General features: G+C 37.8%; 1 protein-coding gene across 3 annotated transcripts in view; it reads left to right on the top strand.

Annotated features, from left to right (window-relative positions):
• The window catches only part of LOC141443882 (fatty acyl-CoA reductase wat-like), a 42,160-nt gene that overhangs the window by 5,848 nt on the left and 10,158 nt on the right, over positions 1-26,154 (top strand). The window contains exons 2-11 of one of the 3 annotated variants that reach the window (XM_074109246.1): positions 1,147-1,303; positions 4,489-4,750; positions 16,799-16,914; positions 18,886-19,008; positions 19,890-20,074; positions 20,662-20,745; positions 21,921-22,030; positions 24,497-24,582; positions 25,228-25,343; positions 25,856-25,978. In XM_074109246.1, the coding sequence (XP_073965347.1) occupies positions 1,151-1,303; positions 4,489-4,750; positions 16,799-16,914; positions 18,886-19,008; positions 19,890-20,074; positions 20,662-20,745; positions 21,921-22,030; positions 24,497-24,582; positions 25,228-25,343; positions 25,856-25,978 (1,358 nt within the window). In that variant the 5' untranslated portion in view covers positions 1,147-1,150. Of the gene's footprint in view, positions 1-1,146; positions 1,343-3,113; positions 3,252-4,488; positions 4,751-16,798; positions 16,915-18,885; positions 19,009-19,889; positions 20,075-20,661; positions 20,746-21,920; positions 22,031-24,496; positions 24,583-25,227; positions 25,344-25,855; positions 25,979-26,154 lie in introns of those variants that run through there. The other 2 variants (XM_074109245.1, XM_074109247.1) reach the window with 2 other exon arrangements.

Raw genomic sequence — 26,154 nt, 5'->3', positions numbered from 1 at the left:
ACAAATAATTTTCTTCAAAAATCTAAGTAAGGTCAACGCCTTATGTGGTCCACAAAAACGACATGATGTAACGACGCATTGTGCTCCACATGTCAGTAATCGCTGCACTTCCTTACGGCGTGAGTCAGTCGCATCTCGCTCAATAACACGTTAACCAGCTTTACTCGTACGGGGCGGGTGGCTCAAAAGACGTTGGTAGCTAACCTAACCACTTTTACGTTAATAACCTAACCAACAACATTTTTTTTATTTGTTTGGAGTCTGTTTTACTTTTTTGTAAAAAAAAATCTTTATATGCGGAATCTTCCAAGTTTAGGTATATTTTATACCTTAGGCTGCTATTTAAGAGTGAAAGTACTAATAATTCTCAAGCAAACTTAGCCGTTATAGTTTTCCTTGAAAGTTTGATATTCTTACTACCATCCTGAATTTTTTCAAATATTTCCACCCACCGGTTTAGATTTTAGAGGGGGGGGGGGACGCTCGATTTTAATGTAAATTTGCACTTTAATGTTGAATATTTTGCAAACACATAAGTGACGCGAAAAATCGTTATAGCAACCCCCTAATGGTTTTAAAAGACCTATCCAACAATACCTCACACTACAAGATTGGATGAGAAAAAAAAATCATCCCCACTTTACGTCTATGGGAGGTACCTACTCTAAAGATTTTTATTTTTATTTTTTTATTGTAGCACTTTGTCGGCATAGTTTACATATATATTCGTGCAAAATTACAGCTTTCTAGCATTGATAGTCCCTGAGCAAAGCCGCGGACAGACAGACAGACATGACGAAAGTATAAGGGTTCCGTTTTTGCCATTTTGGCTACGGAACCCTAAAAAAACGGAATGGTAGTAAATAGTTATATCAAATTTACAAGGAAAGATTGCTTGAGAATTATTAGTAGTTTAAGAGTAAATAGCAGCCTAAGGTATGAAACATACCTAAACTTGTAAGATTCCGTACACAATACGAAATCTTTAGAAAAATATTACTTGCTATCCTGGGCGTGTACCATACGCTCCTGGCCGGTTTTTGAGATGAAATGATAATGTTGGGAGATTTCAACTTTTCTAAATTGATCATGTTATACATAGAATACATATGGATATAACTAAATAATGAACCGTTTCTCTTCTAGAGCCATGAACTACATGCAGGAAGACACCCCTCTCCTCTACAGCAGTGAGACCGCTTCCCGGATGGCGGCGTGGTCGGCGGCCGTGGCGCGAGGAGAGAAGGCCAGCGCCGCCGTGTACCCCAAGCCGAGCGACGCGCAGCTAAGGGAGTTGGAGCATGTGAGGACCCTCAGCCGGGAGCTGCAGGACAACTTGCATGTCAGTAGACCGCCAGGAGTACAATAGACAGGCCAGTGGCCTTACGATCGCATTTACCATTCCTTTCGGACTGAAATGTATGGGATTGCGTACACTTATCCACTGCTTGAAATTTGGCATAGGTACTTTATGTAGTTCAGATGACAATGCCAGTAGTTACAGTCAGCAAAAATCTTGTATTAAAAATTTCATTTTTACAATCTTTTATTTAGATTCACCGGTCCAGTTGCCTGTCTGTCTGTCTGTCTGTAATCAAATCTTGCAAGTTAAATTCGATCAACATCCAGTAGTCGGATTCACTTGAAATTTGGCATACCTATGTAAATTGCATGACAATACAATAACCTGGTAGTGGCATCCTGGTAGTCCGGCCAGGATTGTCTCCGCAGGACGGAACTTTTCAACGGTTAATAGCAGCGACTTGGAATTTGGTATGCAAATGTAGTTTGGGTGACAACGCAAGTAAAGTTGACAAAAAGTACAGTCAGGAAAAAAAATCTTGTATACTTATTTACTTATAACTTAATTAAATAACTTATTAGGTAGGTTCTTAAAGTTTGGCTTATATATGGCTTATGTTTTCTTGTTGCCATGGTGAGTCCTTGGCCGCGACAAAACCGGGGGCCATTAATAGGTTTACTCCATCAGCGAAATGAGGATGGCCGGTCAAGAGCAAACCGGTCCATTATTTGATAGCGCTCGCGGCAGTTAGTGATGCCATGTTCGGATAAAATACTACTGCACAAGTCTTATTAACATTATTATGATCTTAAAAATATACAGAAAACAGGAAATAGCAATTAAAATTTATCTATTTACATACAACAACTAACCTCTACTTTCAACTAACTATCCTCTACCTAAAATAAATACTATTATATTAACACTAGACCATTACTCGTTGTTACTAACCCAATATACCTAGACTTTGTCTGAATTTAATGAATTTGAAAATATGAGGTTGCATGTCTCTATACGTTCTAAGGCCACTGTTCATGACTTAGCCGAGTTATACATATTTTTAGTAAATATATCATTAATAAAGCAGAGTAACATTATACGGTCAAATTATGAAACTTACCACAAGTACAATCAAAAGCCTGCATAAATATTTTAAATAATCAAACTACCTATAAAGTACCTACCGGTAGACATGTATGTATTTAACTAAATATAAGTTTTCATTAACCGACTTTAAATCTTATTGTTAAAATGAGTCGTTAAGGCTACAGAGGACATCAAAGATATAAACATACATCCATACATAAATACACGCGCTAGAAAAACATAACCCTCATTCGAGAATAAATTATTCAATCTTATCAAAATTAGTGGTTTGACCTATCGCCTCTCAAGCAGAGGGGTCGTGGGTTCAAACCCCGGCTCGCACCTCTGAGTTTTTCGAAATTCATGTGCGGAATTACATTTGAAATTTACCACGAGCTTTGCGGTGAAGGAAAACATCGTGAGGAAACCTGCACAAATCTGCGAAGCAATTCAATGGTGTGTGTGAAGTTCCCAATCCGCACTGGGCCCGCGTGGGAACTAAGGCCCAAGCCCTCTTGTTCTGAGAGGAGGCCTGTGCCCAGCAGTGGGACGTATATAGGCTGGGATGATGATGATTATCAAAATTAACACGAAATTTGTCCCAACAACAAGAACACCAACAAACAGGGCAAATAAATAAAAGCTTAAGTATAAAGCTTCTAATTATCCGCTAAAACTTCCGAACTTGGCGCTCGAACCACTTGTACGTGTACGTGCGCAAAGTCCAACAATACTCATTCGTAGTGAGCCCGAGCACGCGTCGCGCGCGGTCATCTCGCCGCCGGTACCCAAATGCAGCGCTAGCGCAGTCGTGATATAAACTCTGTGGGTTCGTTCAAGCTTGAGCATTCGGGAGGTTGAGGTTTGTATTCAAAAATAAAATTTCGATGCTTACCTACGTGGAATTTTCTGAAAGATGGCAGAGAGGAAGTTTGAGACGTCAATCGACTTTATTAAATTATTATACTTTATTTTATATTATTTATTATTAATAAATATAGCGATGTTTTTATGCCACCTGCCTATGTGTTTGTTGAAAACAATCTCCTTACAATTTCTATAACATAGTTTTGAAGAAAATCCGTAAGTAGGTATTTCGGAATTGCAATTTTGGAAACTTTTCTTCGGTGCAAAAGTTTTGTGAGACCGATTACAGACATTGTCAGCAAACTTCCTCCAGCAAACAAGTGTACAAGGTTTTTTTTTTGTTGTTTGTTGTTTGCAGTATTTTGTCCTATCTTTTCATTCGGTCTGTTAATTCATTTTAGGCTGGTATAAAATTAAATGTATAAAATAAAATACGGATATTATAAGAATGAAATTATTATTATAATTGAATGCGTAAAATATAATCGTATTTCTGTGTTAAATTATAAACATCATTCATAGTCTCTGCTTGAGTTTTTATCGTCTAGAACAAACAGGTTTGAATTGTGAACTACCCTCAATAAAATTTTCGTTTATTTCTGCGAAGACCAAGTTACGCGAAAAAGCTAGTCCGTGAATATGGTAACAATTGAAAATCTGCGGCTACTGGCATTGAATAATTAGCGCATTTGTCAAATTTAGCCAATTTTACATTTTTACTCCAATTTCGTTATACTTAGTAAAACAAATATTATGAAGTTATAAAAGCAACCAACGCCTAATCAATAATTTTTAGTTAAATAATGCATTATTAACCCGTTACGCGTCCAAGACTCTATATTAGTCCCTAACTTTTTTGTACGGGAAATGTCCTAGAGATATATTATTATTATATATATTACATTTCCCGAAAAAAAAGTTAGGGACTAATGTAGTCTCTAGGACGCGTGACGGGTTAATACAAGATTTTTTGTTGACTTTACTCACTTGCATTTTCCTTCAAACTACATAACAGAATGTCCACAAAGTGGATCGAAATTTACTTGCAAGATTTGGAGCAAACACAAACAAATACACGAGATGATATTAAAAAGTTTTACAACCAAAATCTGAATGTTGCTCGGGTCTCGTTGGTTTTCTTCATTTTCCTGAGGATTCAAATGGGAAAGAAAAAAAAAGAAAACCCATCTTTTGTTTCGTGTTATGACTTAATACAAACCGTTTGCCCACAGGAATTAGAAAACGCCGTACGCGTCGTTGACGAAGAAAACCAAGCCATGAATCCAACGGCGCCCATTCTGGATTACTCTGAAGACCACGAGTTCGTGTCTGCGAACCAGCTGGACAACTACTATGCTGAAGAAGACCTGGTGGACGCTAAGGAGGAGGAGAAACGGCGGCTGACCAAGGGTAATGCGCCCAAAACGGAGATTCAGAAATTTTACAAAGGGCAGAGTGTGTTTTTGACGGGCGGTTCTGGGTTCCTAGGAAAAGGTGAGTGCATGGCTTTGTTTGGCTTCTAGTTTTAGCTAAGAATACTGGAATTATGAACATTATACAGCCAGCATCAAAAGTAGCGGATCATTTTTTTACTCTGTCGCCACACTTGCATGGCGTTACGTCCGTGGCTGTTCAGCGACAAAGTACAAAAGTGTATAGCTACTTTTGATGCTGACATCGACATCGGGTTTCAAACACGCTCATTCGTAATTTCTTATTTACGAGTACCACTCTTAAGACACAATGTACTATTACTTAGATCTTAATTCTTTGGTCGGTGAAGTCGACGATATTTAACATTGAACTTGGCTCCTAATTTCACATTTACGTTTACGATGCAATTGTTAGGTACCTATCGCGCGTCGACGGGCACTATTGGCCTAAGACCTTATTGTTATAACACACTTGGAATTAGAGGGGCTACTACGACATTCGAAAATCCCGTCCCTCTCACTCTCATTTTAAACAGCATAGGCGTCAGCGGGACGGCAAGACACGAAGTTCGAATTTTGCACTTCGTAGTATTTATAGGCTCAACATCGTTTTCGTTGGGGTTCGAGCTTTTATTAACCCCCGACGCAAAAAGAGGGGTGTTATAAGTTTGACCGCTATGTGTGTCTGTGTCTGTATGTCTGTCTGTGGCACCGTAGCTTTTAAACGGGTGGACCGATTTGAATGCGGTTTTTTTTATTTGAAAGCTGGTTTTCTAGCGATGGATCTTAGACATGTTTTATCAAAATCGGTTCAGCCGTTTCAAGATCATCAGCTCTTTTGTTCGCTGCGGTAGGAATCTTATATTTTATTTACTTACTTACATGGGAGCATTTCTGTTGATATGGTAGATTCTAGGTAGAAGATTCTGTTACGGTGTCCAGGTTATCTAGCGTAAGTAAAGGACGTCCAAAAAATAATCGAAAATGTCATCAAATTCTACAATTCATTCATAACAAAACGTGACCGTGACCCTTTCAACACTTCTTGCTGTCACACGGTATAAAAAGAGGGTAGAAAGAGACAGTGAATGCGATCGCAAACGTCAGTGGGTTAAACAATACGATTGGTTTTTTGGAATCTTTTTGTATTTTTTATTTCAATTCCAAATTTTTACTTTTACGGTCATCCCGTAAAACCGAAATTGAAAATACAAACTGAAATATAGATGCACAGAAAAAACAGAAAAATAAGACCATCACTGGGAATCGAACCCAGGTCCTCGGTAATCCGTACCGCGTGCTATACCGCTACACCACTGATGGTCAACAACCATCAGACCAGTTGACCATCAGTGGTGTAGCGGTATAGCACGCGGTACGGATTACCGAGGACCTGGGTTCGATTCCCAGTGATGGTCTTATTTTTCTGTTTTTTCTGTGCATCTATATTTCAGTTTGTATTTTCTATTAAACAATACGGCCTGTGTTGTGTCGAAAGCTTACTTTAAGATGATATTTCCAAGTCGGTCGGCCTTCGGAGACTCGTAGCACCAGTTTACATTGACGTATGCAGTGACCATATAAATACTTAATAACCACTATTCATGACTTTGCATTTGTTATGTTGTGGAAAATGGTTTATCCTTGAAATTTCGACAAACTTAATCGAATATCAGTTAAAAGTCAACGTTTCATCGAATATTCATAACCTCGAATGAGTAAAATAAGTACTATTTTTAAATCACCGATTTTTAATTTCTGGAAATATTATTTGATAGATAGTTTATTTGGCAGAACTTCATTTCATATTTTATTATTTCATACGTTTTTAAATGAAATTTAGTTATTTATAAATTTTTGTAGTAATTTATTTTTGTTGGGGTCGCAGTTCCAACCTAACCTTACCTACTTTTCTGGTAGCGATTTATTGTTTTTGGGGTCGCAGTTCTAATATAACCTAATTTACTGATAGCGATTTATTTTTAACGGGGTCGTAGTTCTAACCTAACCTACTTTTCTGGCGTCGATTACTTTTTGTTGGGGTCGCGGTTCAAACCCAACCTTACCTATTTTTCTGGTAGTGGTTTATTTTTTTATGGTCACAGTTCTAACCTAACCTACTTTTCTGGTAGCAATTTTTTTTGAGGTCGTAGTTCTAACCTAACCTATTTTCTGGTGTTTTATAATAACACGTCGAAGAAATAAACAACGATATTTAGTTGTTCTGTCTCATGAATATTTGATGAAATGTATTTTTAAGCAAATAATAATCCTTGTACTGTTGCTCTAGTAATTGATTTAATATGTAATGAATAGTCGATGAAGTGAAATTACTCCAAGAGAAAATATTAGTGTTGAATATTCTATGAATTGTTTTCGAAGAAATGAAATTCGATAAATAAAAATACATTACAAATTGTAAGTTTTTCAAAAATGTTTTTTATTTAAATCTATCGAGTAGGGTATCAAATGAAAGGTAATAACTAGCCCATTCTAAATATATGGATTATAATAGTTTAAATCTACCATTTTCACCGTACTATTAAAAAAGTGTGAAATAAAACAATAAATTAAAAAAATCAAAAACCCGACTGCCTTAAAAATACTATAAAAAGAAGAAAACAAGTCTAGTGGGCTAGAACTTTGTTAAGTACCTAACTTAAAGTTCAACAGTCGGGACCCATTTAAATCGCGACGCTCAAAATCTCTTACATAATGGGTCCCGACTGTTGAACTTTAAGTTAGCTACTTAACAAAGTTCTAGCCCACTAGACTTGTTTTCTTGTTTTAAGTATTTTTTAAGGCAGTCGGGTTTTTGTTTTTTTTTTAATTTATTGTTTTTTATATGGAAAGATGCGTGCTGTGGCATCTACAAAGCGCATCATACTCGAACGGCCACATAGATTAGCATTAGTGGAAACAGTTACATAGTTTCGTGGCGTAGCTTTCACATCCTCGCAGCATAACTGCATAGCAAATCTCTGGTGGAAAGGCACCCTTAACCCGCGGCTCCGTTTCCTTTGTCAGCTGAGGTTTTATATTAACGTCAAACTTATAACACCCTTCTTTTTGCGTCGGGGGTTAAAAAGGGTCTTGACAGACATACAGGAAGGAAAGGGCATAAACTTGCTGTATCCTACTAATATTATAAATGCGAAAGTTTGTAAGTCTGCTTGTTTGTTTGTTACCTTTTGACGTCTAAACCGCTGAACCGATTTAGATGAAATTTAGTATACAGATAGTTTGGGTTCCTGGGGCCTTCCCCAGGGATAGCGATAAACGAATTCTTCGCGGACGGAGTCGCGGGCAACAGCTAGTAAATAGTACTATGTTTAAATCTCCGACCCAGAAAGAGGGTTGTTCCATGGATAATAAGATGTACATCTATTTCTAGCGGGCCCATACCTTGAAATCCTCTGAATTGTCACTTTGACAATGACGAAACTTTGTTTTCATTTTTTTCGTGGTATTAAAAATCCGGGTTTAGATGAACTGACTTCATTTTATGCGCGTCAGCAGGCAAACTAACAATAATCAGCTCATCCTTTTTCGTCCTGTTATGCAAATTTTGGACATTAACTTGAGCGAACAAGTTTATTGACGTTCGATGGTCAAATTTCGAGAATCTGTGTGTCTACGTCATCTTTGCTTTGGATGTTTCGTTAAATACGTTGAAATGTTTTTCTTATAAGTAATTAAATCTTTGGTACCTGAGGGACGAGGAATTTTTTGATAAATCGTGTTTGCTTACAACATACGTATTTTGGTTTTAATTTCACTTACAAGGCAATTTCTATAGCTGGAAGTACAATAATTATTAGGTTTCGCAGTAGTTTTTTTTTTTACGACTGGATGGAAAACGAGCAAGTGGGTCTCCTGATGGTACTCTTACCATTACCACCGCCCATAAACATCTGCAACACTAGGGGTATTGCAGATGCGTTGCCAACCTAGAGGCCTAAGATGGGATACCTCACGCGCCAGTAGTTTCTCCGGCTGTCTTACTCTCCACGCCGAAACACAACAGTGCAAGCACTGCTGCTTCACGGCAGGATTAGCGAGCAAGATGGTGGTAGCAATCCGGGCGGACCTTGCACAAGGTCCTACCACCTGCGGTGTATATCGCAGTAGTTATGTTTTTACCCGACTGCCCGAAGGAGGGTTATGTTTTTCGAGCGTATGTATGTATGTATGTATGTATGTATGTATGTGCTTACTTCCTACTCTTCTACTACTACTCTCTCTCTTTCTTTTTACTAGTCCTTACTTCTTTCTGTAAAAAAGGTTGCCTGGAAGAGATCGCTCTTAAGCGATAAGGCCGCCTATTGCTCACCTTGTAATTTTAATAATTTGTTTTCTGTATCGCTTACTATGTCTGGTGTACAATAAAGAGTCTTTGTATTGTATTGTATTGTATGTGGGTATGTATGTCCATTTCTTTGGTCCTCGCTGCAGCCTAAACGGCTAGACGGATTTTGACATATGAGGTATCATTGGATTCGTCATAACTGTCGGAGTGACATAGGCTACATAATATTTCAATATGGCGTCTGCGAAAAAAAAAATGGCGGAGGAATGAAAAAAATATTTTGTATTGTAACAATATGGCTATCGAATGTAAGCTAATAATTAGCCCATTCTAAATATATGGGTTATAATACTTTTAATCTACCGTTTTCACATAAATATCAAAAAAGTATAAAATAAAAAATATTAAATTTAAAAAATCAAAAAACCCGACTGCCTTAAAAACTAAAAGGAAGAAAATAAGTCTAGTGGTCTAGAACTCAAGAAGCTCATTTAAGGTTCAACAGTCGGGACCCATTCAAATCGTAACCAGCTCATAAAATCATCGTAATGGGTCCCGACTGTTGAACCTTAAATGAGCTTCTTGATACACTCGGTCGTCCCAAATACGCTCTCTTCACGGCTCGATCCTCTCCCAGCCTTTCCACGTGTCCAAGCCACTGGAGTAGGGACGCTTTGGTCTCTGCAATAATACTAATTGGGCTTAAGACACTAGGTCAACAACTTGTAAATGTTACTTCTTAAAAAATTTACTATAAGTAAATATTTACCTTTTGCATGGTGTGAAACATTTTCAGCTTTGTGAGTGATTTTTTGTAAAATTTTGTGTGTTTTTGGGGTTGCATATTGATTCACCGACATTTTTTACGCAGATTATTGTTTGGCAGACAACGTTTCGCCGAGTGACGGTACACCGATGGATTTATTCGTAGATATTGTTTTGTAGAATAACGTTTCGTAACTTAACTTTTAGTACATTTAGTTGACTTATGAGTCAGTAAGCCGAACAACTATTAACCGAAATTCGTTTAGCCTATTTAAGAAATATTATTAAATATTTTTTATTTTATAAAGCAACCAAGTCGCGACACGCTAGCAGTTCGGTTCTGGCACTCGCTGGCCACTCCCGAGGCAGGCAGTGCTTTGTAGGTGGCAATTCTACCCTAAACTTCCTTGTTATCGCTCGTCCTCGCACCTAATAATAATTACACTTTGATAACATTATAGTCATTAAAATCAGTTGTTCCGTTAATTGAAACAATATTAAATGATATTTTAACGGATAACTCACGTCTTAAACCGAGTTTAGCTCGACATGTTTCGGGCTATTTCTTAGCCCTTCCTCTCAGGAGCAAACATGTCGAGCTAAACTCGGTTTAAGACGTGAGTTATCCGTCACAATATCATTTAATATGAGTGAGTCTCACGGTAGTTTCATGTTCAAAATTGAAACAATTACGAAAAAAACAATATCGCTATTCTTCCTACTGACTACTCGGCATAAGCGTAAAGAAATTATACCAAACGTTACTCGGCAAAAAGAAAGGTCTGCCATTAGTTGTCTGCGAAATAAAAATCTGCGTAATTGAACTCGGCGAAACGACGGTCACCATTGTTTGGCTTGTTTGATTGCTTGTTTAGACAGCAAGGAGACTTCAGACGAAATTATGGTGAGTTAAGTTTCCGAATTTTTTACTATGTTTATGTTTGTGTGAAAGCTACGTGTGATGACATCTTTCTAAGTAGTGGTGGAGGCATTACCTTTATTACATGCTTTGATTTAACTTGTCTTGTTTCTTGTTGTTCTTGTTGGGTCAAATCTTGCAAGTTCATTTTTCCCCACTCCCAGTGGTCGGATTGACTTAAAATTTGGTAGGTAGCTTGTATTGAAAATGAAAATTTTAACAGAATACTGGTGAGAAGTAGGTCAAAATGAACTTTCAAGATTTGAGCCAAAAACAACATCAACAAGCAGGGCAAGTTAAATAAATAAGTTTCTATTAAACCTACTTACAAGTAAGCTAGTTAAATAAGTTTCTTTTAAACTTCTGACTGTATTTTTTTGTTGACTGTACTTACGCCATCATTCAACTTACATAATGTATATGAAATTTCAAGTCAGTCTGACAACTGAAAGTGGGTCAAATGTACTTGTATTTGACCCAACATACAGGGCAAGTTAGATAAAAGCTTGTAGAAGTAAGTTTTGTTAATTTTTATTTTTTATTTTTTGCTGACTGTCCTTTTTAGGGTTCCGGAGCCAAAATGGCAAAAACGGAACCCTTATAGTTTCGCCATGTCTGTCTGTCTGTCTGGCTGTCCGTCCGCGGCTTAGCTCAGGGACTATCAATGCTAGCAAGCTGTAATTTTGCACGGATATATATGTAAACTATGCCGACAAAATGGTACAATTCAAAATTAAAAAAAATTTTTTTAGTGTAATTCAGGATGGTAGTAAGTATATCAAACTTATAAGGAAAACTATAACGGCTAAGTTTGCAGGACGGAACTCTTCAACCGTTAATGGCATCGACTTGAAATTTAGTACGGAAGTGTAAGTAGATTATAGATCACAATGCATGCACAGTAAACGAAAAGTACAGTCAGAAAAGAAGTTGTTAAAAAAATATGTTCCTTAGTAATAAGATCTATATTCAACTGGTATATTATGTTTCAGATGGACGTATAAGCTTGAAGGCGAGTCGTGTCGTGGAGAAAGTCGTCCTCTAAAGTTGCTGATTTAAAATTTCTTGTAAAATAAATTATTTATTCGATGGGCTCGGTGTCTTAGATTTTTAATAAAGTCTTAAAATTATTATGGTGTTTTATTTGTCTATCTGTAAACAATATAATAAAAAAGTAACTTTAAATTTGGAAAATGGAACTCTGCCAATATTATTGAAAATGTACATTTTTAAAAAGAAAGAAAAAAAAGAAAGAAAATATTTATTCGTGACAAACATGAGAACAATGGATAAAAGAAATAAAAAAGAGAAAAAAAAATAAGACTTTTTAGACTGTTTTTCACTCCGATTGCAAAAAAAATAAATAGCAACATTGAAAACAATTAACCAGTTACAAGGTATTTATTTATTTATTAACTATAGGTATGTAAACTACTACGTTTCCGTACCAAATTTCGAGTCGGTGACCACTCGAATTTAACTTGCAAAATACATTGAAAGTTGAATTAAAGCTTGTAATACAATCTTGTATTGTAGGTAGTAATAAACATCAATCATAAATTTAAAGTCCTTGACCATAAATAATCAGGATCGTCTCCACAGGATGGAACTCTTCGACGGTTAATGGCATAGACTTAAAGTTTGATACTGATACGGGAATGTAGTTTAGATGACAATGCAGGCACGGTCAACAAAAAATATACCTACCTAGTGATGAAAATAGATGATAATTTAATTTTTAATAAAAAAATATATCTGAAAAGTTGTTTAAAATTTCCTCAGAAAATTAACCCCGTTGTGGACACATACTTAGTGGGTTCATTGATAAACTACCTTGACGCCCGCTAGATCGTAGAATGAGGATTCGATCGCTGAATGGCGTTAGCATCCAGAGGTCCGTTTAAGTTTGGGCCATAGACCTATACCTATAGACCGGCAATACCTACAAAATACGCGTGCATACCTAAACATGTCGCTTAAAATGGCGCTCAAGGGTTGTGCTATCGATTTCGAAACAAAAATATTTGAAAACGATATTCGAATTATTAGCGGCAAATACTTTGAGCAGCAATGGTATCAATATTTTGTGTATCATTTTGGAAAAATTAGTTCGAAATTCACTTTGTTCATAATTACTTTAACTGCGTGTAGGTACAAGAAGACTGGTAATATAACATTCATTTAGAAATCATAAGGGGTAGAGGTATCTCGAAATCAGTAGTTACTGAAATATTGATGATAAGAAAATATATAAATATGTGCGACTATTTATTGGAAAAAAATCGAAAAAAAAATAGAGGTTTATTAATTACTTTGCAATGTCTATTTAACCCTTGTAGTAAGACTGAAGACCTCCTTCATTTTCTTCTGGAATGTGATCAGAATAAGGATACCAGAAACAGGTATCTGGATGGTATGGATCTGTGGAATGGAAGTGTAAATGTGATTCTGAGTCATCCACTTTCAGAAGAAGCGATGCGGATTTACAAGTTCATCAGACGGGCCTTTGCATCCAGAGACTAGGTTTCTGCACAAGAGAGTGTAACATGTATCTGAGGCCCCCTATGAGGCTGGCATAGTGACTTTTAGTGTACTGAAGCCTCGTTAAAATATAAGATTAAAAAAAAATGTCTATTAACAGAAGGTTAGAAAAAATAACAGCAAATAAATCATTTTTTAGTATGACCACAATAATCACAAGAAAAAAAATTGCGAGTGAAAAGCACCTGCCAAAAATATAAATATGGTGTTAAAAAAATCATGTACGATTGTTTAAACCACATTAAGGCTACTGATAACTAATACGATACAAGTGGAAAAACATGTAACCGAACGTGCAAAAGAAAGCTAGGCTTGTTTCAGAGACTTGCACGAATTAAGTAGCGCGTACCTTGTGCTGACTAAATTAAGCAACAACGTTTTAAATGCCCTTTATTTGTAAAACAATGAAAATAATACAAGTTTTTTTTAAATTTACATAGATCATCAACTATCGCATGTTACAAATATCAAATATAACGAATCTGATAACGTCTAAAGTTCTGTTGAACTGTGACTCTTCATAATGCAACAAACAGATGTCCAGTTTCTTATGCCGTGGATTTATTATCTGCGCCTGCGTAGTTCGACTACTTCCGCCGTAATACATCATTTTCAGGGAATCTGTAAAATTAGAACAGCCATTAGTCAAAAACCATGGACGAAATGTACAGTTATTTCAGTTCTACTTAAGTAAGTATGTCGATATTCAGCACAACACTAAAGAAGATTGTCAATTTTACCAAATTCAATGGAACCAAAAATACAACGTTAAATGGTGAAAAATCTGCATATCTTTGATGGAAATGATAAAAGCTTAAGAAAATTAATTATCATTATGTAAATATTACCATGAAATGGCACTATTTGATGGAATAACGGCAACTAACCTATAAAGAGTCAAAAACGGTTGATTTCTCGTTTTCCGAGAAGAACAGTGTTCTTTGGAACACAAAGTCATATTGCGTTTGCATCACTAGATGTCCACAACACGAAACCAAATTTAAAATTAGTTTTTCATCACACTTGCTCGTAAACAGTGTCATAACATGCAGGCTACCTTGGTTGCAACCCCCCAAATCAAACCCTTGACCTTAATGTGCTTGTCATGAAACCCGTGATCGGTAAATGAGTCATTGCCCGTACTAATTTTCTTGTCATGAAGCCCAAGGTCGGTAAATGAGTGTGATAGGTACTGCATGGCGTGCTGCTCGTGCTGGCGTGCAGGAGCGCGGCGCGCGCACGTCGGGCGCATGGTCAGGCTGGGGTAGGGCGGCGCGGAGGCTGGCGCTGCCAAGAGCGTAGTCAGCGGTATCGGCAATTTTCGAAAAAATATTGGGGGTTTTTTTTACAAATATACAATTTTACTCGCAAATGTGATGAAAAACATTGTATGTCGCACGGGCGGTACTAGAATTACGAACATCGACTCATTAAAGCATTCTTCGACTTCGGGCTTCCAATAGACTCTCGTTCGTAATTCCTTGTTTACCGCCCTTAAGACACAATGTACTATTATAACACTGAAAATCACCAAAAACTCCGTAGTATTAGTTTACTTGACAGCTCACGTACCACAAATCATCTGTCACGTAAGATGGCGGATGGCACGATGAAACGTCACTTGCTCGTAATGACAAACCATTGGCGAGTATAGAATAAATAAATGTCATGTCATGCCGTCTTTGTTTTCATATGCCGACACACTTAGAAAGAAAGGGATAATACGTGTTTTTTTATTTCTACATCGATTTTACACATATTTGCATATCTAATTGTATCTATAATAGAACGGGGCCTCTCTATGTATTTACTTCCTCTGAAGTTTGGACTGGCTCATTTAGGTATGTAACCAATAGCCAATCACAAACGTGACGCACGCAAATATCAAAGTTATCAAACGGATTCCACGACACTAGCGCCAACTAGCCTGTCACAGAAACCCTCTTCAAGTACCATACATAATAATTTATTAAGCAACAAATTTGTTATTGCTATTCGCCACTAGATGGCGCTTAAATACTTTTTATTGTAAACTAGTATAATGTCATGTATGATGATGCCAGATTGCCATCAAACATACACATACACACATTAACGGATCAGGAAATACGAGTAGTCCAGCTAATTTTTACTAGATCTTAACCCCTCGTATGTGGGGACTCAATAAGTTCTTGTTATTTTTATTTTATTTAATACAACCTTTTTTGCTGAGTGTACTTTTTATAAACTGTACTTGCATTGTCATCCAAGCTACATTTCCGTACCAAATTTGAAGTCGATGCCATTAACCGTTGAGGAGTTCCGTTCTGCTGAGACGATTTGGCCGGTTTACCAGGATGTCACTACCAGATTATTGTATTGTCACCAGATTTACATAAATATGCCAAATTTCAAGTCAATCCAACCCAGCCAACCACTGGAAGTTGGTCGAATTTAACTTGCAAGATTTAATTACAGTACAGAACTACAGACAGACAGACAACGGGACAAGTGAAACTAAATAAAAGCTTGTAAAAAGTACAGAACTCTAGTCTCATCTGTTTTAATTTGTATTCTGCTGGTTATATAAAATACAAAAAAATAGCCTTAAATTTGACACGGATCCGTGTAAGCGGCTCCTAGAGCTGTACTCGCAAGTTTGTATTCCGCACGGCCCCACCATTTTGAAAATATTTCCATATGAATACCGACTCTGCTCATAAAGTTTCATGGGAATGGGGAATGGATGAATATTTTAGAAACACGTGAAACTATTTTTACCCGACTGCCCAAAGGAGGGTTATGTTTTTTTCGAGCGTTTGTATGTATGTATGTATGTGGGTATGTATGTCCATTTCTTTGGTCCTCATTATCGATAGGAATAACCTTTCTAATTAACAGAAAAATATCAGATTTTCAAGTAGCATCAATTAATTAAAAAACCGGCCAAGAGCGTGTCAGATACGCCCAAAATGGGGTTCCGTAGCCATTACGAAAATAAGTAGTAGTTTTCTAAGAATTTCGTATTTTGTACGGAATCTTCCAAGTTTAGGTATATTTTATACCTTAGGCTGCTATTTATTCTTAAAATACTAATAAGTCTCAAGCAAACTTAGCTGTTATAGTTTTCCATGACAGTTTGATAAACTTACGACCATTCAGAATTTTTTCAAAATTTTCAACCCACCGGTTTAGATTTTAGAGGGGGGGGAAGCTCGATTTTAATGTAAATTTGCACGTAAAAAAATAGTTTATTGATATATCCGTGCAAAATTACAGCTTTCTAGCATAGATAGTCCCTGAGCAAAGCCGCGGACGGATAGACAGACAGACAGACATGGCGAAACTATAGAGCGTTTTGAGATATTGAGCTTTGAAGCGACAATGTCGGGGTTTTCTTTTTGTTGGTTAGGTTAGGTTATTATCTATTACTGTTATGTTATTTCTATTCCTTTTTAACAGTACTGTGGATCTGCATAGGTTACCGTTAGATGGCGCTGAAACAAAAATTCTAAGTTTACATAATTTACCGATAGATGGCTCTATAGTTAACCCTCTAAGTTCTCCATAATGTGCAGTTTTTATGGTTGTTTCAGTGATAATTGAGAAGTTGCTTCGGTCGTGCGGTGACATTGAGAACATATTTGTGCTTCTCCGAAGTAAAAAGGGGAAAGATACTCGCACGCGCCTCAAGGAGATAATGGATGACTTTGTAAGTACTTATAAGCAATACATAATATACAGTAATAGTAGGAAGTTTGTAAGTACTTTGTAAGTGGTATGCCGATTAATTGGCTTTTTACCGGACTGCCCGAAGGAGGGTTATGTTTTTTCATCACACTTGCTCGTAAACAGCGTCGAAACATGCAGGCTACCTTGGTTGCAACCTTGCAACCCCCAAATAAAACCCTCGACCTTAATGTGCTTGTCATGAAACCCGTGGTCGGTAAATGAGTCATTGCGCGTACACATTTTCTTGTCATGAAGCCCAAGGTCGGTAAATGAGTCAGTGCCCATACTGATGGTGCTGCGCATGGCGTAGCAGCAGGACCACATGCACACGCGGCTCAGGCACATGCTGAGGGAGAGGGAGGACGGCGCTGCCAAGAGCGCAGCCTAAGGTATAGCCAATATTTGGAAGAATTATATTTTTTCTTTTAGAAATATAAAAGTTTACTCGCAAATGTGATGAAAAACTTCGACTTCGGGCTTCTAATAGACTCTCGTTCGTAATTTCTTATTTACCGCCCTTAAGACACAATGTACTATTACAAGCTTGCCCTGTTTATTACAAGCTTTTATTTAGTTGTGTGGTGTCGGGTTAGAATTACACCTCTACATTTCCTCCGTGGATGTCGTAAGAGACGACTGAGGATATAGTTTAAGGCTAGTATACCGTAGGCGACAGGCTAGCAACCTGTCACTATTGTACCGTTTTTGTCAAACTTAAAACCTAAAATTGCTAAAAGTTGCTCCGAAGCGGTAACGTTTCGTGTGCTCTGCCTACCCCATTTGGGAATACAGGCGTGATGTTTGTGGGTGTTTATTTTACGGAAACTAATACAAATTGAGACATGGATGCACAGAAAAACCAGAAAAAGAGACCAGCGCTGTCCAGTGGTAGTGTAGGGGTATGGCACGAAGCACGGAATGCTGACGACCTGGGTTTAATTCCCAGCGCTGGCTCTTTTTCTGGTTTTTCTGTGCATCCATGTCTCAGTTTGTATTTTCGATATGGTTTACAAGATGACAGTAAAAGTAACAAATTTGGAATTGAAATAAAAGATAATGTGTGTTTATTTACTCGAAGCTTCACCTGTCCCGTTGTCTGTCTGTCTGTAGGTATGTAATCAAATCTTGCAAGTTGAATTTGACCAACTTAAAGTAGTCAAATTAACTTGAAATTAAATAATTAAATCGCGTGACAATACAATAATCTAGTAGTGACATCCTTGTAGTTCACCCAGGATCGTCTCCGCAGGACGGAACTCTTCAACGGTTAATAGCATCGACTTGAAATTTGATATGCAAATGTAGTTTGGATGACAATTCAAGTACAGTCAAAAAAAAGTACAGTCAGCAAAAAAAGCTTAAATTAAAAATGTTTTTTTTTTACCAAAAACTTATTATAAGGTTTTGTTTTACTTTCAACATTCGTATTTTTGTTTGGAAGTTGTAGTTTCAAATTTTGAAAATTTGTTTTTCGACCTTCTTTGTATGCGGTTAAGCTGAAATCTAATGTACTTATGTCATCATCATCATCATCCCAGCCTTTATACGTCCCACTGAAGAGCACACTCATAATGAAAAGGCTTGAGCCCTAGTTCCTACGCGGGCCCAGTGCGGATTGGGAACTTTACAAAATTGCTTTGCAGGTTTGGGCAAGGTTTTCCTCACGATGTTTTTCTTCACCATAAAGCTGGATGTAAATTTCAAATGTACTTACATTCGCACACATGAATTTCAAAAACTCAGAGGTGCGAGCCGGGTTTTGAACCCACCCCGGATACTTATATATCCAATATGATAATGTGGGAGTGAAATCCTGGTGATCCGACCATGATCGTCTTCGCAGGACGGAACTCTTCAATGGTTAATGACCTCGACTTGCAACTTTGTACGGAGATGTAGTATATTTTGGATGTATATATGTTCAGGCTTCATTTAAACTTGCTATTTTCAGGTATTTCATAGAGTAAATGCAGAGAACCCAAAGGGGGTCTTCAAAGTAGTGCCCATCGTTGGGGATATGGAGCTGCCGGGACTGGGCATCAGCGAAGAGGACAAGAAGATGCTCACAGCCAAGGTGAGAGAGACAGAGATAATAACTATGATGATGTATTCCTGTTGCCCCTTACTAGGACATAGGGCTTGTAGAAGTGTTTTCCATTTGGCTTGATTCTGTGCGGCTTCTCCCAGCTCTTCTCAATCATGTCCAATCCATACTAATATTATAAATGCGAAAGTGTGTGTTTGCGTGTTTGTATGATTCTGTGTTTGTATGTTTGTCCGTCTTTCACGTCGAAACGGAGCGACAGATCTACGTGATTTTGGCATAGAGATAGATAAAGGGCTAGAGAGTGACATATGCTACTTTTCATCCCGGAAAATGCAAAGTTCCTGAGAGAACAGCGCGCGATATCCGAATTCCACGCGGGAGAAGCCGCGGGCAAAAGCTAGTAAATAATAATTATAGCAAAGTTAGTAGCGAAATGTTGGTACTCCCTGAGGAAAGATTACGAATTTCCAAGACATGAGAAATTTATAGCTTTTGCCCGCGGCTTCGCCCGCGTGGAATTCAGTTATCGCGCGCTGTTCCCTCAGGAACTGTGCATTTTTCCGGGATAAAAAGTAGCCTATGTCACTCTCTGGCCCATGAACTACATCTATGCCAAAAATCACGTCGATCCGTCGCTCCGTTTCGACGTGAAAGATGGGCAAACAAACACACAAACACACACTTTCACATTTATAATATTAGTATGGATTAGAGAACCTGACTGCGAAGCTATAGTTCTCTGGTTCTATCCCCGCTCAGGCCAGATGTCATAATAAGTTTTTTTTACAAGTTTAAACTTGCAACGTGTGTATACAACTGTAAGTATGTCTTCGTTCTACCTAGTGGGAAGCCTGTTCGTTGTCAGCACTCGAGAACTTAGTCTACTTTTATTACTTGTAAAACTCCAGGTGACAGTTATAATAAACGCAGCTGCGACGGTCAAGTTCGATGAGAAACTTTCGGCGGCCACGGCGATCAACGTTAGAGGCACAAGGGGCGTCATCGGCTTCGCCAAGGAGTGCAAGAACCTGAAAGCGCTCACACACATCTCTACGGCGTTCGCGCATTCACATCACAAGAGCATTGAGGAGAAGTACGTATTGATTACTATTGTTTACCCCTGGCTTCGCTTTGAATTTAAACTCCGGGTAAAATTGCCGAGCGAATTTCCAAAGTTACGCCATGATCTTCATTCACGTTACATGGAAAACATCCGCCAAAATTCTGATTTTTCAAGCCAATAATTTTGCTAGTAAAGGGAAGTGGACACATTACTTAGGAAAAAATGCTTTAACGCTTAATATTTGGCAAACAAATTGTTTAATCGAAAAATAGTCTTAATCCTATAATGTTTTTAAATGCCCATCCAACGATATCCCACTTTGGATTTACGTGTTATACCACTTTGTCCGTGTTATGAATTTTAATAATCGTGTGAAATTACAACTTTTTAGCACTAAAAGTCTCTAAGCTAAGTCGTGGACGGATATGGCGAAACTCTAAATTCGAAATTTTAGAGACTCCTTAACTCAAAAAATATTTTTAATTTAAGATTAGAAGCTAAGGTTAATCAAGTTAATTATGCAATTTTTATTGAAATAAACAGTTGAAAAAATTTTTTTTTCTTAACTAAAAATTTGTCCCTTACCTAAATTGATTTTGGTGCTAATTCTTTTTTAGGTTTTACGAGCCGCCAATGTCCGTGGAAGCGCTAGAGGCGGTTGCGGCCATAGACGAGGGTCTGCTTGAAGACATCACCCCCAAGTAAGACTTCTTGCTAGCGACATCTCGTGGCGAGTAGGGAGTACTAAACTTGGTGTATATGTATGTATACCTGAATGAGCTTTGCTCGGGATATAACTCGAATGCACGCGTTTTCCCAGAGATAGTTATCCAAGCTAGATTGATTGTTCCATAATTTATATAAGTATACCAAATTTTAAGTCAATCCAACTACTGGAAGTTGTTCGAATTTAACTTGCAAGATTTGATTACAGACAGACAGACAGACAACGGGACAGGTGAAACTAAATAAAAGCTACTCATAATTGTCAAGCAAACTTAGCCATTATAGTTTTCCTTGAAAGTTTGATAAACTTACTACCATCCTGATTTTTTCAATTTTTTCCACCCACCGGTTTAGATTTTAGAGGGGGGGGGGTACGCTCGATTTTCATGAAAATTTGCACTTTAAAGTTGAATATTTCGCAAACAAATCACTGAATCGAAAAAGACCTATCCAACGATACCCCACAGTATAGGGTTGGATGAGAGAAAAAACACCCCCACTTTACGTCTATGGGTACCCTAAATATTTTTTTTTGAAGTCTATTAATTAATACTTTATAGCATTGATAGTCCATGAGCAAAGCCGCGGACGGACGGACAGACAGACAGACTGTAATATAAGGAGATGTGGGAGGTGGTCAATAAGACGATAGCTGTAGTTGTGCGTAAAGAGAGCAAGCGCCATTTTATTAAGTAAACCTTAGAATATATACATTACGATTGTCGCTGACACAAGCAATACAATACAATACAATACAAAGACTCTTTATTGTACACCAGACATAGTAAGCGATACAGAAAACAGATACACAGAAAAAATATTACAAGGTGAGCAATAGGCGGCCTTATCGCTTAAGAGCGATATGCGTTTATGTAGCAGTAAACTATTGTGTTACTGCTAAACACTGAAAGTGGCCAATTGCCATACTACAGACAGACAAACAGACATGGCGAAACTATAAGGGTTCCGTTTCTGCCATTTTGGCTCCGGAACCCTAAAAACACGTTTCTTGTATGACGACCTCCTTTAATTGGAGTCTCAGTAATAGGGTCCCGTTGGCACCCTTTGGGTACGGAACCCTTAAAAGCTTGATTGGAATTATTGAAAGTTATTTTCTCTTTACGCTGTTAGATTTAATATGACATTGCAGGCTGCTCGGCAAGTACCCCAACACGTACTGCTTCACCAAGGCCGTGGCGGAGGAGGCCGTGCGCAAGTTCGGGGAGGGCATGCCCATCTGCATCGTGCGGCCCTCTATCGGTGGGTTCTTGCCACTAATCGCTAGCCTTTAATAACTAATTTTTGGCAATTACATTTATAAATGAAGAGTGGCCATGCACGACATCAGCGCCACCTATCGTCCGCTACTTTGCTGGCTCTGAGGCTCGACGTTTTGAAATTACATTGCGACAAAAATCAAACCTATCACGTATTAATTTATAATACAAAATTACTGGTATACCGTGATTTGAGTAACCAAAGGGTTGTGAATTCACTTTAGTTCATTAAAATTGAATGAGGTAAGTAAAATTTATTCAAAAGGTGTTTTTTATTTTGGTTATGTCAGGGTTTGTTTACGTACTTCATGTTTAGTTTTACTTTTACTGTAAAACAAAAAGATAAAGCTACTTTAATGGGTTTTTCCACGGGGTTTTTCAAATAAAAGTGATCATATATAATACGGTATTTGACTATTTTGTATGTGTTTTATAAATTAAAACTACACAATGCCTGTTATCGAATATAAAAACAATTTTTAAGCTATCTTTACAAATAACAAAGTTATAAAGGTTTGAAATTCAAGATTAGACAGAGAAAGACATACTGGCATGTGACGTCACACGCCAGTACCGCCATACTTGCTGCATAGAGAAAAGCGTTTGAGAAAGAGACAGGTATATAGATTTTTCAAAAAATCACTATAAATCCAATTTTCAACCGATTTAAATTTTCTCTTCGCTAAACACTATCTGTATATCTATATTTTCATAATAATATTAAGATATGGCAAAATCAGACGTTGTCAAATACCGTATTGTTCTTGTATCGCTAGTAATAAATTAAATATCGTTTTCAGATCAAAATGAGTACCATTTTGAAGACCGGGTTTGTGAGTTCACTCAATACCAAATTTCAACCACAAACCGTTTCAAAAGGAAAATTATTGGTATTTGCTGGACATGTCCGGGATGTAGAGGAATTAAGAACAAAACAGAGAGTGATCAATAATTCAAGCTCTCACCATAAGACAAACATCTATTACTAAAATTAGGTCTAAACAAATTTCTTTGTTAATGACAGATTCATATGAGTATGACAGATGACAGAGCCTACATTATTTCTACTTTTGGCCACTATGAGCGCTGCGATAGATTTCATTACCCCCACCTAGTACTTCGCACCCAGCCATTCCTTCCTACTAATATTATAAATGCGAAAGTTTGTGAGTGAGTGAGTGAGTGAGTGAGTATGTTTGTTACTCCTTCAAGCTGAAACAGCTGGACGGATTTGGATGAAATTTGGTATGTGTAGATAGCTGAAAATCTGGAATAAAACATGGGCTACTTAAAATCTCGAAACAACATCCGCTGGGCTTAGAGTCATGACATGAAATTGAACATGATTGTTTTTAATGTAACGTCAATGAAAAACAGCACGATTTAATTTTCGGGAATTTGACGGGAATGTTTAAAAATCCCGAAATTTCAATTCAACTGCTGGATCTAATGATTTATGTGTGCGAAGCCGCGGGTTAACACTAGTATAATAATCTGATATTATAATTCTGGGAGTCCGACCAGACTCGTCTCCGCAGGAGGAGGGAACTGTTCAACAATGTCACGAAAATTTGTTAGTCTTTTCGTTTATTTACACCATCACGTCTAAAATGCTGAACCAATTTTAGACGAAATTGGGTATACTGATAGTTTGAGTCCCTAAGAAATACAACTTATTTTTCACTTCTCATGCTCGTAAAGTTTGTATTAAATGCTAGATCTAGGTGATATAAAATTACTTTTTATGCTCTAGTGCATAAAATAAAATCTTCGTCTAAGACCAAGGCAATCAGGTGTAAACAGCCACAAACAAAGAAGTTTAGTTAGTTCCAATGGAGTGCTGAAAGTTTCTCGATGAGGGCTACAGCATAGGTGTCGCTAGTGTCGCTGCTTAAGTGACTGAATAAGAAACAAACAGGCTGAGATATGTGGTGCATAGGAGAAATTCGTGTCTGTACCATTGTCTAGCGGTTGTGTAGCGGTAGCACGCGGCACGGAATGCCGAGGACCTGGGTTCGATTCCCAGCGCTGGTCTTATTATTCAGGTTTTTCTGTGCATCTATATTTCAGTTTTTATTTTCGATAAAGAAGTTACTACATATTTTTTTTAAGAATTTTTAATTTAAATTAAACTAAAAATCAACCAAATCAATCAAAATAGATCAATAAAATTAAAAAGTATATAATTAAATAATGCACGAACAATAAAAGGGACATAGTAAGTGAACAATTGTTTCCACTGTTGCTATTTCATTTCCTTGCCATCGAAATGAAAAGCAGAGTGTAAAACTTGAGCATTAAACCCATTTTCCTCTCGACGTGTCTATCCACCCTCGCCGTACCGGATGGTACCGGCTCGGGTGGCTATATGAACGTCTCGGGTAAAAGGCTCGTTTTATGCTCTTGTTGTACAATCTACTAGTACTTATGTTGCTTTAATTTTTTTTAGTTGTATCTACGTATGAGGAGCCTGTGCGCGGATGGACGGACAGCATGTACGGTCCAGCGGGACTTATGATCGGCATCGGGACTGGGGTGTGTAGACCGTTTATTGTGCCTCCAGTCCATACGTACTTATACTTTTCGCTGCTCAGATAAGTACAGGCTTATTAGGATGAAAAGTCATGATCGAATCTACATTTGAAAGTTTTATTTAACTTGCCGCGTACATATACAGGGGGTCTGCGGCTAAGTGCGAGTAGAACTGAACCCTGCGTTTAAAGAGACACCCTGTATATGTGTGTAATTTGGATGACAATGCAAGTCAAGTCAACAAGAAACACAGTTAGCATATTTAAAACGCTAGTATTAAGAATTATATTTAATTAAAAAAAAAACATATTTAAATCGTCATTGTCACAACTTACAAGGTTATTGATCGTCATTGACAGGAACCACCGTTCATCATGCTAACAGATATTACACAGGTACTCGTCTAACACACTGCCAGGCTTCCCGTTAATATAGGTATTAGGTAGTGCCACGAGAGTTAAAGTGAATGATTACACACACAGCTACATGCAGAACTGATTGCATATATAAAAGGAAAATGAATGAAATGAATGAGTGAATGTCAACATCCTGCTGTCATTAAACGACATGTTGTTGTGTGCGTGACCTCAACTCTGGTGGCACCTACCACTCTTAATGCCATGCTAATATATTTCCGACGGCATCCAGGTGCTCCGCACGATGTACATTGACCTAGAGAAGCAGGCGGACATGGTGCCGGTGGATCTGGTGGTCAACGCCGTGCTCGCCGCCACGTGGCACACCGCCAAGAGGTTCCGGGAGAAGTGAGTATAGTGGCGACATCTAGCGGGTGAAGCCGTGGTGCCCTAGAGGTTTGACCGATGGCCTCTCCAGCAGAGGACTGATGGTTCAAACCTGGGCTCACTTATGCGAGTAGAATCGAAGGATTTAAATCCCTATGTTCAGAGACTCCTTATATAGTGGGCTTAAGGAGAAACTGCCACAGTGAAAGTGAGTATAGTATAGTGGCGACATCTAGTGGGTTCACGGAGAAATTGCCGTGTTGTAAGCGTCATCTTGTGGAGATGCTGTTACTTATAAGTTAGATACAGTAATAACCTAACCAACTTAGAAAAAGATCTCAAAAACCCATGAACTGATTTTTATTAAAGCATAAGCTAAGAACTACCGCAAAAAACCTTTTACGAAACCGCATCGAAATCGGTTCATAAGTCTAATTGGACATAAGTCTGACAACACCTTTTTAAAACAGTTCGTAAGTAGAAATGAATTTGCAGGAACATTCTTACTAACGAAATACTTATAACCATTACAGTCAAACGTCAGACATCCCAATCTACAACTTCGTGTCGGGCGCGCAGAACCCGCAGACTTGGGGATCCTTCATGGATCTCAACCAGAAGCACGGCATCGACAAGCCCACCACTAAAGCTGTTTGGTAAGTATATCAGTTATCGACTCCTGACGCAAACACTTTCGTCTTTTATCGCTGCCCTTCGAAAATGTTTTCACCTCACTAGCTCAAATAAGTGTTTTAGGTAAAAATTTCATTTTTAATACAAGCCTTTTTTGCTGACTGTACTTTTTAGGGTTCCGGAGCCAAAATGGCAAAAA

This window comes from Choristoneura fumiferana, chromosome 28 (genome assembly GCF_025370935.1).
Source record: "Choristoneura fumiferana chromosome 28, NRCan_CFum_1, whole genome shotgun sequence".
NCBI lineage: Eukaryota > Metazoa > Arthropoda > Insecta > Lepidoptera > Tortricidae > Choristoneura > Choristoneura fumiferana.
This window is presented reverse-complemented; position numbering and strand designations above follow the sequence as displayed.